Source organism: Podarcis melisellensis (assembly GCF_964234715.1).
Source record: "Podarcis melisellensis genome assembly, chromosome: Z".
Classification (NCBI taxonomy): domain Eukaryota; kingdom Metazoa; phylum Chordata; class Lepidosauria; order Squamata; family Lacertidae; genus Podarcis; species Podarcis melisellensis.
Window position 1 is genome coordinate 13,684,304 of NC_138547.1, and position 14,639 is coordinate 13,698,942.

Genomic DNA, 14,639 nt, shown 5'->3' on the forward strand with positions numbered 1-14,639 from the left:
TAAAGGCTTGAGAGAAGAGGGAACTTTGGCGCCTAAAGATATGTAACGAGGACTCTATAGGGAGAGCATCCCACAAATGGGGAGCCACTGCAAAAAGACCTGTTCTTGTGTTGCCACTCTCCAGACCACTCATGGAGGGGGCACCTGATCACAGGATCTAGGTCGGTTCATATGGGGAGAAGTGGTCCTTGAGGTATTGTGGTCTTGAGCTTTTTAAGGCTTTATAGCTCAAAACCAGGACTTTAGATTGGCTCAGAAACTAATTGGCAGTGTAGACAGGCCAGGATTGGCATTATATGCTCAAACCATCTTGCCCCAGTGAACAGCCTGGCTGCTGAATTCTGCACCAGCTGAAGTTTCTGAACCGTCTTTAGAAGCAACCCTACATATAACTTGTTACAGTAATCTAACCTAGAGGTCACCAGAGCATAGATAACGGACGTTAAAGTACACCTGCTGAAATAAATAGAGCTAAGTTACGTCCATTAATGGGTCTGCTCTGAGTATAACCAGCATTGAGCTGTATCCAATGTTATGCCCGATTCACACCATACATTTAAAGCACAACAATACCACTTTAAAAAGTTATGACTTCCTTACCAGAGGATTTTTGGAATGGAGCAGATTAACCATCTATCCTTAATCACAAGGAACCCATGGAATATTGGCTCCATTGGCTTTGTTTCAAGCAAACCACAGCTAATGCTGAGTCCATTGCTTGCCAACAGTGTGGTCAACTGCTGTTAATAAAAAACAGAAGCAATATTTTTCCAAACCCCCTTTTTTTGCGGCTGGCCTAGACTTTTTCCTTTCACACTGGACAATGACTCCATCTTCTGGGGATGGAGAAGGGTGGTGATAGCTTGCTGAGATGCTCAGCATGGAGGTGCAGGTGTCCAAGCAGCTCCCAGACTTTGAGCTGGGAATGGAGGACCACCACAGAACTGCCAGGTCAGTTCCAACTCTCTGCTGAAACTTCCAAGCTGTGGAAAAGGCTGGAGTCTCATCATGCTTGCTAAACTGCTGCAGCGCAGATCGGATCAGAATAATGTTTATTTGCATCAGCCACTAGCCATAGCAATAAAATAAAATAAGATGTACTGAAGATAGAGGTAAAAACTTAGCTATACAAAATACGTTTTGGAGGTTTACATCAATAATCAAATAATAGACTGCAGCGCACAAATTTATTTCATTTGTAGAAAATATTTATATACTGCCGCATCATAAAAATACATCACAGCGATATAAAACAGTACAGTAAGACCAATTAAAAAAGTAAAAACCAAAAATCTTTTCAAGAAAAACATACTTCAGTAGACCATTGTGACGGATATACTCTTAATTGCCTGTATAGGCCTGACGGAATACAAATGTTTTCAGCAGGCACTTAAAAGTTGGCACAGCCGGTGCCAGCTGAATCTCAGTTGGCAGCCTGTTCCACAGGACTGGGGCAATGACACTAAAAGCTCAATTTCTCATGGTCATCAAATGAGCCTCACCAACTCAGGGAATGGCCAGAGATGCTCTTGCAGGCTATCTTGGTGATTGATCTGGGATATAAGGGTTCAGGCGGTCTCTGTGGGTATCCTGGGCCAAGTTGTTCAGGGCTTGGTTGCAGTGTAGAGAGGGCTTAGGCTGCAGTTGTGGCTTAATGGCAGATGTCTTTTGAGCTGGCCTTGATTTTGGGGCTTGGCCCACATAGCATGTGCAGTGTTTTAACTCTCCCCTGTTCTTGCCTTCCCCCAGTTCCAGTGCCACGGCCGCACAGCCGCAGGAGTTGCTGCCGCAGCAGGATTTGCAGAAATCTGTCTCCAGTTTACAGAAGCTGACGCAGTCAATCAGTCAGGAGGTGAGAGAATCATATTGGTTTTTCATGCCCCATGCACATTCCATCTTTGATTGAAAAGTGCTGCTTTCCTTGTCTGCTCAACTCTCTTGGACATGGGTTGCCAGTCTGCCCATTCATATTCAATCCCAAAGCTGTCAGGTCCTGATCCAGCTGGACTCTTCTTCATTCTCTTTTTGTCTTCTTCCACAGAGTACAAATTCAGTGCCAGGTGGACCAAAGTCATGGGCACAGCTGAATGGAAAGCCAGCCGGACCAGAAGGTGGTAAGTATAGGCAACCCCCCCCCCCCCCCGTTTGTGCAGAGGTTGTGTTCTGGGTCATTGCACATGTTGGCGGGGCGCACATAAGCCCACCCCCTTCTGGGGCCAAAAAAGGTATCCTTGTCAGTGGTCACATGTGCCTTGAAAGCACGTGAAACGGAAGTTGCCGTAACATATAGGCCATTGTGCATATTTTGTTCTTCTGGTTTTGTCTCTCCAGCTAAGAAGGAGGGATAGTTTTTGGAGCATGGAGCCCCAGCCTCTCTGCCTGATCATCTTGTTCCTCTTTTCTCCCCCCTCATCAGGTTCAAGGGCCTCAAGCCGACAGTTATCCTTCTCTCCCGAGGAGTTTCCAACACTGAAAGCAGCTGGCAAGCAGGACAAGGCTGGCAAAGAAAAGGGCGTCTTAGATCCGTCGTATGGGCCCGGACCAAGCCTCCGCCCCCAGAGTACGTAAACAGTAGGAGCCAGAGTCCTCCTCTCAATGTAGCAGACTCATTTCCTGGCCTCAGATGTACACACAGATGTTCAAACACCTCAGTGGCACAATATAACGCCCCCATCTGCGCTATTTATTAAGCAGTATCCTACCACTTTAAACAACCATGGCTTTCCCCCCAAGGGTTCTGGGAGCTGTAGTTTGTTAAATTTTAAGAGCTGTTAGGAGGCCCTTTCATAATAAAACTGCAGTTCTTAGAGTTACCTGGGAAGAGGGATTGATTACTAAGCCTCTCTGGTATTTTTAGCTTTGTGTGGGAATAGGGGTCTCTTAACAACGCACAGCAATCTTAACAATCCACACTTCCCAAGATGCTTTGGGGGAAGCCATGAGTGTTTAAAGTGCTATGATGCTCCTTTAAACATATAGTGCAGATAGGGCCTAAATTGCTCCTGAAGGTGGTACTTAGCACTTGCAAGATTGAATGGAATATTCACAGTAAATTGATTTAAATGCTGGAAATGCACATTTTTCTCCATACATGGTGGAAATGCCCATTCATGACTAATCATTGGAGGCAGATAGTATAGGCTGTAACTCTAATGTAATAGGAACCACTCTTGAGACTCAGCCCAGTATTGATTCTGTTTTAATGTAATCAGGGATGAAATGGTTACAAACCTAAAATCCCAAGAATACATCTTGTTGGTAGCTGCCAACCCAGCGTAAACCCAGAAACAGAAGTGTCAGCAAGCTCCAAAAAAGGAATGGAATTTGTTCATAAGATATATGGAATCAGACAGAAATGGATAAGTTAATCAAACTTGTTCAAACCAGAGAAGGAAGGTTTCAGATTGTTGATTTTGCAGAGAGGTGGAAATGTTTTGTTGAGTCCAGGGACACAAGATAGGGAAATGTAAGATGGAAAAGACAACACTAGGAACATGGGCCTAGTGGGTGGCCTAGAGGACAGCCGGTTTGTTTTGGTGTTTTCTCCCTGTCCTTGTCTCTTACAAGGGTACTGTGAACACTTGGCACCTCCAGCTCCCCCTTCTCCGCTTGGAGACAAGGGTGAAAGGTGGAACCTGTTGGCCATAGTGATGTTTGTGATTTACTGTATTGGTTACAGCTGTGATTGGCCAGCAGAGTAAATGGACAGCAAATACTCCAGGGAGTCTCTGAATTACAGGAAGTTTATGAATAGGGTTGGGGCTGGGGTGGGGAGGGGGGGGGAGACCTAGGACTGTTGGACTAATGCTATGGATTATGGTACAGAAAAATGCTTCTGGTAGGGCTCTGCCCCACCTTGCCCTGCTGACCAGCTTCCCTTGATAGGAACCTTTGAAAAAATCAGCTGTGTGTTCAGACAGTGGTGTATTTTGCTAGTTCTGAAGCAGAGTTCTAGTTTATTTGCCATTTTCACAATGTGGAACTCCCAAGAGTTGACATTTCCCATTAATAAAGCAGCCAACATTCTGAATTCAATATGTCATATCTCCACCGTACTCCCTGCAAGATTCAAGGCTTTCATATACATTCATATAAGGCAGAGGTGGGGACCCTGCAGCCCTCCTGATACTGTTGGACTCCAGTTCCCATCAGCCCTCAGTGGCCAGGGATGATGAGAATTATAGTCAATAATATCTGGAGTTCCATTGGCTCCCCATCTCTGATATAAGGGCCCATAGCCGCTGTTTTCCAGTATTAAGCAGCCTTTCCCAAACTGATTCCTTCCAGATGTTTTAGGCTATATGTCCACATCAGCCCTGACTCTTGGCCATGTTGACTGGGTCTTGGCAGTTGTAGTCTAAAATGTCTAGAGGGCCTCAGGCTGGCAAACACTGCCTTAATGTTTCAAATGGTACCTGTGGATTGAGTTAAGAGCATGGGAGGTGATAAGTAGTAACAATACAGCCATTTCATTTTCAAAACAAACAAACTTTCCTTTATATTTCCTAGTAGCAGCAGCAGCTGTAGCCAGATAAAAACATTCCTCTTTAACATTCACATCCAATGCCCTTTTAAAATGTGTTAGGAAGGGGGGTTATCAGGTTCTCTTTGTTTTTATTTTGATTATGTATTTTGTGTTTTTATATTGTGATTTTATCCTGTGAACTGCCCTGAGACCTGCGGGTATAGGGCAGTATACAAAATTTAATAATAATAATAATAATAATGATGATGATGATGTTCATCTTAGAACTGTGGTTTCCCCTCCACACAGATGTCACGAGTTGGAGGGAGGGCGGCGGCAGAAACATAACCCCTGCTGCATCTTTGACCGCCTCCCTGGCTGAGCTGGGCTGCAAGACCTCCAGCTCAGGAGATGGAGCCCCCTCCTCAGCAAACGCCAGTGACCTTAAGGAGCCCTCTCTCCGCTCTACTCAGCCGATCCGTAAGGGGGCTTCGCAGTTCATGGCCAATGCCTACCAACCCCCAACTTACCATGACATGCTACCAGCTTTCGTGAGTCTTCTCCTCCTTGCTTTCTCTTTTGACACTTGTGTTTTGAACTTTTGAGTTTTGAACTCTTATTCATTTCTTTCCAGATGTGCTCAAACCAACCATCCGAGACTCCTGGGCCGGTGGACCGTGGGTCCTTCCCCCTCCCACAGTTTCGCCTGGAGCCCCGTGTCCCTTTCAGACAATATCAGACCAACGACCAAGATGGGTAAGGCTGTTGCTAGTTAGACAGCTATGATGGCTGTGTTCTGTTTTCAAGTCCAGTAGTGCTGGAGACCACAGGAAGGGATAGTGCTCTTTTGCTCGAGTCCTGCTTGCCTGTTTCCCGCAGGAATATGGCTGGCCACTGTGAGAAGAGGATGTGGGGCTGGATGGGCCGTGGCCCTGATCCAGCAAGGCTTTTCTTAAGTTATTTAAAGGCAAGGAGCATTATCAGAACAACTGGCTCATCTGTCACAGCAGCTGAGCCTTTGCTGCAGCACTGGTCACGACTGGTGAGAGTTATAGTCCAAGATAGCTGTGTTGGTCAAGACTGATGGGAGTATTAGTCCACAAATGACTGGGCTAGTCAGGGCTGAGGGGTGTTGTATTCCAAGATAGTCATGCTGGCCAGGACTGATAGGTGTTGGAATATTCCAGGTTGGCCAAGAAAATAGACACTACGTACTTCTCTCTGGTTAAAAACAGCGCTGGGGAGGTGGGGGAGATGATGGAATGACAGCCATGGCAATGGGAAGGGGGTTTAACCCTGCTGCTCACATCCCATTTGTGTATTTTGTTTCATTTGTACATCACTCTGCGATCCCATGTGATGAAGGGGGGTTATAATGATGATGGCAATGATATCTTCCAAGGCTAATAGCACAGGGGTGGGTGCTATTTACTTCTCGGAAATGCCATAGGCTAAAGCTTTCCTACAACTGGAAGATACCACTGGTGAATTGCTCGTGTTTCGGCTTGTTTGGCCTTGAGACCTGTCCAGGAAGTAGCAGGCGCAGCTGACTGCTGAGTGCGCAAGCACAGCGTGGCCACCTTGTTTGCTGCACCAACCCTCGCTGCTTATTTTAGGCAGCTCACCCTGTCCCTTTGTCGGCTGTGCACACTTCCTTAGCAGGCACACAATGTCTTTCTGCCTTGCCCTCCACAGAAAAGAAAACCGGCTTGGGGTCTTGCGCCCTGCCCGGCCGCAAGGGGAGCGGGTTCCCCGGCCCACTATCATCAACGCAGAGAACCTGAAGGGGCTGGATGAACTTGATAATGATGCAGACGATGGATGGGCAGGTAAAAGGCCCTCTTGTGTGAGTTTGGGCTCTGTGGCCAGGCTGTAGTGTTCAGTTTCTGGGTCCCATCCCCCCCCTTCCCTTGGTGGCTCACATGGGTCCCTTCTCCTTCTGCCCACTCGTGATTATAGTAAAACAAAAATACAAAAACCCCAAAGCATTGCATTGATGGAAGGTGGTGACGTCTTTCTCTAGTGCCAAACCAGTAGGGTAGTCCACTATTTTTGTTTGTTTATTTAAAAGCATTTCTAAACAGCTTAATATTTTAATAGTCCCTAAGCAATGCACACTCTGTGCAGCGGGAGGGAATCCAGGGGCCATGCTGATATTTTTTGTTATTACCATTAACCGCCTTATAAATTGCCAGCTCAAGGCAATTTACGCATAAGGTAATTAAATAAGCTAAAAATATAGAAATGAAAAATACATTTAAAACAAGACCTAAACCCCTAATCAGCGAACATTTGTAGTAAAGACCTTTTATCCAGCTGGGAAAAAATGTCGATACAAAAATGCCTTCAGCTCTTTCTGCGAAGTGGAGATGGTGGGCGCCTGTTGTATATTGAAAGGAATGCTATTCCACAGAACATGGGCACCACACTAAAAAGCCTTGCTCCTCTGAGTTACTGCAGAGCTGGTTTCTGAGATCTTTGGCCTTTTGTGTCCTGTTGGTTTTGAGTGACAGGCCCAGCCAGGCGTAGGATGCGCAGATAATTTCAGGGAAGTGAGCTAACCACCCTCCATCTCTTTTGTTGTTGTTGCAGGGATCCACGACGAAGTGGATTACTCTGAGAAACTGAAGTTCAGCGAAGATGAAGAGGAGGAGGAGACTCATAAGGACGGGAGGCCAAAATGGTAAGAGCAGTGGTGGGACAGGGAATCCGCAGCTTAGCGGGCCTCCTTCAACCAACACACAGAGAGGTTGCTGTGCCCATGAATGTGGGTGAGAGAGGCAGAAGGTAGTGAGGCCTGCTTTGCACACAGAGCAGGAGGAGGGAATATTTTTCAGCTGGAGGGCCATGCTCTCATTTGTCTTATCTAGTCTGACATCCTTTTCTCACGGTTGCTAACCAGATGCCTGTGAGGAAAACTGCAAGCAGGACCTGAGCACAAGAGCCCTCTCCACTTCTGTGGTTTCCCAACTGATTTTCAAAAGCATTAGTGCCTCTGACCATGGAGACAGGACAGAGCCATCACAGCTGTTGATAGCCTTCTCTTCCATGAATTTGTCCAGTCCTGTTTTAAAGCCATCCTAATTGGTGGCCAACACTGCCTCCTGCAGGAGCAAGTTCGGTAGTTCAGCTGTGTGCTCTGTGAAGATCTTTATTTTATCTGTCCTGATTCTTCCAACATTCAGCTTCATTGGGTGCCCCCGAGTTCCATTGTTACGAGAGAGGAAGAAAAGTTTTTCTCTGCCCACTTTCTTCATGCCATGCAAAATTTAATGAACTTCAATCATGTCATCTCTGACTAAAGTCCCAAGCGCTGCAGCCTTTCCTTATGTGCAGTTCTCTGGGGGCTGCATGCCAGGGGTGCATGTGACCATATGAAAAAGTGGACAGAGCAATGGACGTGATTCTCACCTTTCTATGCTAGGTTGCCTTGCAGAGGTGTCTGTACACATATACACTGCCCCACCCATCTTTCCAACCAGGCAAGCAAGCCACATTATCACAGTTGCAGGACATTCTATCCAGGCAGAAGCAGTCAAAGGGAAGCAGTTGAGGGATATGAATGGATGGGGAACAGGAGTGTGTGGCATTGGGAGAGTCCCAAGGGTTTGAGGTACCCCCCCACCCTGATGCAGAAGGCCTCCGCTCCTGTCCTCAACAACTGCAGTTGATAGGAACATAGGAAGCTGCCTTATACCTGTTCAGAGAAATGCTCAGTCCAGTTCCATATTATCTGCACTGACAGGCAGCAACTCTAGGGTTTGAGGCTGGAGCCTCTCTCAGGCTTATTTGGAGATGCCAGGGATTGAACCTGGGGTCTCCTGCAGGCGAAGCACATGCCCTGCTACTGACCTACAGGAAGGTCAGAAAAAGGGTCCATCTAGCTTTATATTGTCTTATGTTCACTGGCAGCAGCTCTCCAGGGTTTTTAGACAAGGGACCCCCCTAGCCCTGCCTAAAGAAGCTGGGGGTTGAACCTAGCACCTTCTGCAATCAGTGCAGATGCTCTGCCCCATTTTACTTTGCCTTTCTCTGCAGTGGCAGGTTTGGAGAAGATTTTCCACTTCTCTTTAGGTCCTGATGAGCCTCTGTATGGCTTGATGGGGTGTGTATATGTGTGGCATAGATAGATAGAAATAATGTGTGTGTGTGTGTGTGTGTGTGTGAGAGAGAGAGAGAGAGAGAGAGAGAGAGAGAGAGAGAGAGCGCGAGCTTGAAGTCCAGTTGGTGTTGTTTTAACATCCAATGTGTCTTAATTGACAGGAACACCTGGGACCCCAGAAGACAGCGGCAGCTCTCCATGAGCTCGGCAGACAGCACAGAGGCCAGGCACCCCCCAGAAGAAGCAAAGAACTGGGGCGACTTGGCTGGCCTGTCTCGGCCAATCCGTAAAGGACCAGATAACTTGCCTCCCTCAGGGAAAGTGAATGGCTGGGCTCCCCTTTCAGACTATCAGGTATGGTGGGCTTGCTCAGCAAGGTGGCTTGCAATTATTAACTGCTATGTTAGTGTGCCATGTTGTGGCTGCTATGAAGGAGATGGGAAAGGGCTTTTGCATATAGCATTAAAAAGCTTTTCCTGCACTGTGCTAATGTGAGGTGTGCATTTCCAGGCTGCTTGAGTGTTTCCCCATATTAAAAGCAACCAGAGTACATTCCTGCATTCATTCATTCATTCATTTTTGACCGAACATTTTTATTGACGCTATTGCAATGTTATGTTTTTGTTCTTTTTATATTTTCCCCCTTGTTCTTTTTTCCCCATTTTTGCTACACAAATTCAATATAGAAAGTAGAAATGCAAAAATGATTAAATAGGAACAGAAAAAAAGAATGTTCAGTATATATAAATAAGTTACACAAACTACTTATTAATCTATTGCTCATTTCACTGCACATTCAGATGTGCACATGTATGAACATACTATCACATACATACATGGGTTGCTATTACTTCTTTATGCTCTATGCCACAGTATTATGCTTGTCTGTTACACTAGGGGCTGGGCCCCTGCTTGCTCTGCTCACCAACCCCCTTGCCACTCCCTCCACATTAAGCCCCTAGAGTTTCCCATTCCTGCTCCATGTAACTACTGAATCTACTTCTCACTTTCCCAGCCCTATTTTTGAAGCCACTTCTCTCTTCTGCTTTGTAATCCTACATTGCACAGCTGTTTTCACCTTCACCCCACATCCATGTCTCCTCCCACTCGCTTTTTTGCAACTCTCCCCCCCCCCCACAAACCACCTTCATGGTGACCTACGTCTTCCTCCTCCAGCACTTTGCAATTACTGAGCACCCTTTTCGTCTTCTGCCTCCTTATGAGGCCACCTGCCTTCTGTTCTACAGCCCCTTTTGCATTTCCGCATTCCCTCCCTCCCTGCCATGCTATGCAGCTTGCCTTTTCTTTTGCTCCCCTATCTCACCCTGACTTCATGCAAATTCAGGCACTACAGATTCTCCAGTGGGGGTTGTGGGACGCAGCCTTTAATTTTTATGTAAGTAGGAAGGTACAAAAACGTGGTGTATAGATACCTGAACAAATAAACATAAGAAAAGGGAGCACATTTCCCATCTTTGCAGATTTCTCCTGCTTGGTGTGGAGATGTTGGTACATATTTTCCCTCTCCTTGGTGCCTTTGAACTGTGGTTCACCACTGTAAGGACCTTCTTACTCTTCACCCCCCCCCCGCCTCCTGTGCTAGAAACCTTCACTGGGGGGCCTCCGGCAGCAGTCTTCTGAGGACAAGGAGGAGAAGCTCCCTCTGCGGCAGAAGTTTGTCCACTCTGAGATGTCCGAGGCCGTTGAGCGGGCCCGGAGGCGGCGGGAGGAGGAGGAGCGGCGAGCGCGGGAGGAGCGCCTGGCCGCTTGTGCTGCCAAGCTGAAGGAGCTGGATCAGAAGTGCAAGCTGGCACAGAAAGCTGGAGACGGCCACAAGCACGTGGAGAACGAAGAGCCCAGGCCCGCCACCTTGGAGATGGCCAGCCCGCCAGAGAACAGCCATGCCACCCGGAGAGGTAGGGCTGCACTGGCTGGATTCATGGGAGGCCAAAGGAGCTATCATACACTGAAGCAGACCATGGGTCCCTCTGGCTTAGTATTACCTACACTGGTTGGCAACAGCTCTCCAGGGTTTGAGAAAGAGAATGTTCCCCAGCCCTACCAAGAGATGCTGGGAATTGAACCAATGCCCCTCTGCGTGCAAAACAGACGCCCTGCTTTTGGGGGTGAGGGGAGGGCATCTGTGCCAACCGAGAGGTGCTTCGCCTGGAGCATCTTTATTAAGAAGACTTTTGTCTCTCTCTCCTCCTCAGCAAACCCTGAGTTTCATACCCAGGAAACTTCTTCCCCTCCTGCTTACCTGGAGGAGGAAACTCTGGCCACGTCGGCAGCACACCGAAGCAGCAGTGAGGAGGAGCTCCGAGAAGCCGTGTCCCCCGCACAGGAATTCAGCAAGTACCCGAAACTGCTTCCCCCACGGTTCCAACGGCAGCAGCAACAGCATGTAAGAACCTCCACTGGGCCAAACAGGCCGTTAATCTCGGAGGGGTGTGTCTATGTGCCATGGGGGAGAATTCTCTTTCATGTTATGTTGGCCACAGCCGCACTGTATATTTTAAGCATTGTGGTACCTCTTCACCAGTCATGGCCTCCCCCAAATAATCCTGTGGCTGGCTAAGGGGTGCTGACAGTTGTTAGGAGACCACCTCCCTGTTCCTCTCCCAGAAGGGAGTAGGGTTATCCTAACAACTCTCACAACCCTTAAGAGTTACGGCTTCAACCAGAGAATCCTGGGAACTGTAGTTTAATGGTGCTGAGAGTTGTTAGGAGCACCCCTGTTCCTCCTCACGGAACTACCACTCCCAGAGTTCCCTGGGAAGAGGGACTGATTGTTAAACCACTCTGGGAACTGTAGCTCTGGAATAAGTTCTAACAACAAACTACAGTTCCTTGAGGGAAGCCGTGAATGTTTAAAGTGCTTGGGAGTATGGGTGGATTATTAAACTACTCTGGCACCTTCTGCATGCAAAGCCCTGACCATCGCCTAAAAATAGAGTAAGATTTCAGTCCTCATAGAGCCAGACCATTGGTTCATCTAGGTCAGTATTGTCAATACTGACTGGCAGTGTCTCTCCAGGATTTCAGGCAGGGAGAATTTCCGCCAACTGGAGATGCCATTGGGGGTTGAACCTGATTTAACCCAGAGGCATAGAATTATGGGAATAGGGAGTCCAACAACGTGGTTTCTATTCAGGGGCTAATCAGGCACCTGCACTCCATGCCCATTTAGTTCTTTCTCTCCCTCTTAAGGACCAGCTGTACAAAATGCAGAGCTGGCCGCAGTCCCAGGTCTATCCTCCCTCCTCCCACCCTCAGCGGACCTTCTATCCACCACATCCACAGATGCTGGGCTTCGACCCCCGTTGGATGATGATGCCTTCCTACATGGACCCTCGCATGGTCCAGGGGCACCCCCAAGTGGATTTCTACCCCTCAGCCCTTCATCCTTCAGGTAATGTTTTCTTAAAAGGAAGAAAACACCAGTACTTGGTTAAATTGCATCAAATCATAGTTTGTGCTAACCAGGAGTTAGAATGCAACCATGGTTTAGCTTTCAAAGAGGCAAACCATGGTTTAGAGCTGATTGCCTGCTTTCATTTTCCTTTTGCTCTCTGTACACCCCGTTTTCTGTATCTCTTTGTAAGCCATGGTGATGAGCTGATAATCCATGTGAGCAAAGGCTGGTGCACTGATGTCATTGTAAGGGTCAGGTGATTGACAGGTAGGCAGCCCCACCCATTTGTGAATCCGGACCCTTCAGGATATGGGGGGGGGGGAGAGATAAGGTTTAAGCCTTCCAGCTAAATCCAGTTCCCCACTAAAGACTTAGAGGTAAGGGTCATTGAGAAATGTTTAATGTTTTGTAAAACACAGGGTCCAATAGAACAGAACCCAGGAAGTTTCTAGATCTCTAATGTATGTTCCACAAAGTATATGGAAACAAATAAAAACATTTCCAGAGATCATCCCAAAGACACATCTAGTCTGGCATCGTGTTCTCACAGTGGCCAACCAGAGGCCCCAAAGGGAAGCCCACAAGCGGGAATGGGAGCACAACCTGTAATTCCCAGCAGTTCCCAGTATTCAGGGGCACACTGCTTCTGACACTGAATGTAGCAGGTAGCCATCATGGCTAGTAGCCATCAATAGCCTTATCTTTCAGATATTTGTCTAATCTTCTTTTAAAGCCATCCAAACTAGTGGCTGTCACTGCTCTAATAGTTTTTGGTTTGATTTGTTCATTTGTTTTCCAAATTGCAGTTAATTATTCAAAGGTTACTAGCCTTCATGCATTCCCCAGGGAAAGAGTTAGAGGGCACCTCGGGACTGGGGATTACATCAGGGGTGAGATGAGCACAGGATGCTACCTTAGACTGAGTCAGACCATTCATGCACGTAGCTCACTGACCAACAGTCACTCTCAGACATTTTTTTGAGGGGGGAGTTCGCATCTGTCTCTCCAAGCCCTTCAAACAGAAGCTGGGGCCTCCTGGGTGCCTCTACCTCAGAACCCAGTTTGGGCTCCCAAGCTTCCCATTGCCTCCTCTCCTTATCTCTCCTTCTGTCCCAAAACAGGGGCCATGAAGCCAGCAGTCCAGCAGGATTCTCTGACCAATAGCAGCTGCATGTCGAAGGAGCAGAACAGCCAGTCCTCCATTCAGCAGGAGAGGAAGGCTGTGTCCGGGGAGACCCCTCCACCAGTGTGGGGTCAGGAGAGCTACACTTCCTCTCAGAGCAAAGGCTGCCCCATTTCCCGCCCGAAACAGACCGAAGGCATGGCCAGCGAAGGACTGCACGCCAGGTGAGGGGAAACCTGCCCAGGTGCTCTCATCATGAGGACACTCAGGCCCCTGGCTCGGTATTGTTTGAATTGTTCTTCTGGGTTGCAGACGATGATCTCTCCTAGCCCTGCTTGGAGATGCCATTGAACTTGGGACCTTTTGCATGTAAAGTTCCGCCACTGAGTTACAGCCCTTCCCCTAAAACCTCGAATACTCCCTTATCCCGAGTCAGATCCATTGGTCCACCTAACTCAATACTGTCTGCACTGATTAGCATGCTGGGGACTGAACCTGGGATTGTTTGTAAGTCATTGGCACAGTGGCAGTGCTCCTGTTGTAAACCACCTTGCTTGGATCAGGCCGCAACCTTCCCAAAGCAATGACATTCCAGACTTTTCAAACTGCCTGAGGAAAGGGAAACGTTTTTATCCAGCACTGAGAAATTATGAGAAGGAGTCTGTAGGAACATTTATATTTTTGAATTCTGAATGATCCGGATTTCCCCAATAATAAACATGTTTTTTAATTAAAAAAATAAGCTCTTTCGCTAAATTGCCTCCGGATTTGAGTCCACCACCACCTGCCTATGCCGCAGCACTCCCTTGCGCTATGCGCTCTGCCAGTAACTGGGCACTCCACTTTTGCGAAGTGCCCAGTGCCTAGAGGGCAAGAAGAAAAGCAAAAATTACAGCATATTAATGATAGAATTGTAGAGTTGGAATGGGGACTCCAAGGGTCATCTGGCCCAACCCCCTGAAATCATAAGCGTCCATTGCAGTGAGTGAGAGTGGCAGGTAATGGTCTTGGGAGCTTTCCAATATTAAATCTGGACCAACTGCGGATGCAAGTCCACAGCACTTTGCTTTTGCTGAAACAGAACTCTAGCAAAAGCCAGCATCCTGTTCTTACAGCGGCTAACCAGATGCTCCAACTGATACTCGGAGGCAGAACATAGCCCTCATGGCTAGTAGCCATTGATTGCCTTCTCTTTTATGAGCTTGTCTGAGCCTCTTTTAAAACCATCCAAGTTAGTAGCCACCGCTGCATCTTGGATGCAGAGAGAGAGAGATGGAGGAGGAATATGAATATTGGAAGGCTAAGAACCTAAGGAAAGCCCTGCTGCATCAGATGAAAGGCCCACCTAGTCCAACATCCTTCTCACAGCTGGCCAACCAGGTGCTCTCATGGGAAGCCCACCAGCAGGACCTGAGCCCACTAGTGATTCCAGGGGGAATGGTGTATCCTCTCCAGCAGGGGAGGTGGTACACAGCCGTCGTGGCTAGTAGCCACTGATAGCCATATCCTCCATGAACCTGTCTAATTGTCTTTT

The 14,639-nt window shown here is 47.7% G+C and overlaps 1 protein-coding gene across 13 annotated transcripts in view; it reads left to right on the plus strand.

Annotated features, from left to right (window-relative positions):
- The window catches only part of PRRC2B (proline rich coiled-coil 2B), a gene marked incomplete at its 3' end in the record, with an annotated part of 68,951 nt that overhangs the window by 20,127 nt on the left and 34,185 nt on the right, over positions 1-14,639 (plus strand). For 12 of the 13 annotated variants that reach the window (XM_081897124.1, XM_081897129.1, XM_081897134.1 and 9 more), the window contains exons 4-15: positions 1,750-1,852; positions 2,042-2,114; positions 2,417-2,560; positions 4,775-5,016; positions 5,100-5,221; positions 6,161-6,294; positions 7,058-7,148; positions 8,729-8,921; positions 10,171-10,483; positions 10,781-10,971; positions 11,778-11,979; positions 13,104-13,329. In XM_081897124.1, coding sequence (XP_081753250.1) covers positions 1,750-1,852; positions 2,042-2,114; positions 2,417-2,560; positions 4,775-5,016; positions 5,100-5,221; positions 6,161-6,294; positions 7,058-7,148; positions 8,729-8,921; positions 10,171-10,483; positions 10,781-10,971; positions 11,778-11,979; positions 13,104-13,329 — 2,034 coding nt within the window. The remainder of the gene's footprint in view (positions 1-1,749; positions 1,853-2,041; positions 2,115-2,416; positions 2,561-4,774; positions 5,017-5,099; positions 5,222-6,160; positions 6,295-7,057; positions 7,149-8,728; positions 8,922-10,170; positions 10,484-10,780; positions 10,972-11,777; positions 11,980-13,103; positions 13,330-14,639) is intronic. The other variant, XM_081897132.1, reaches the window with a different exon arrangement.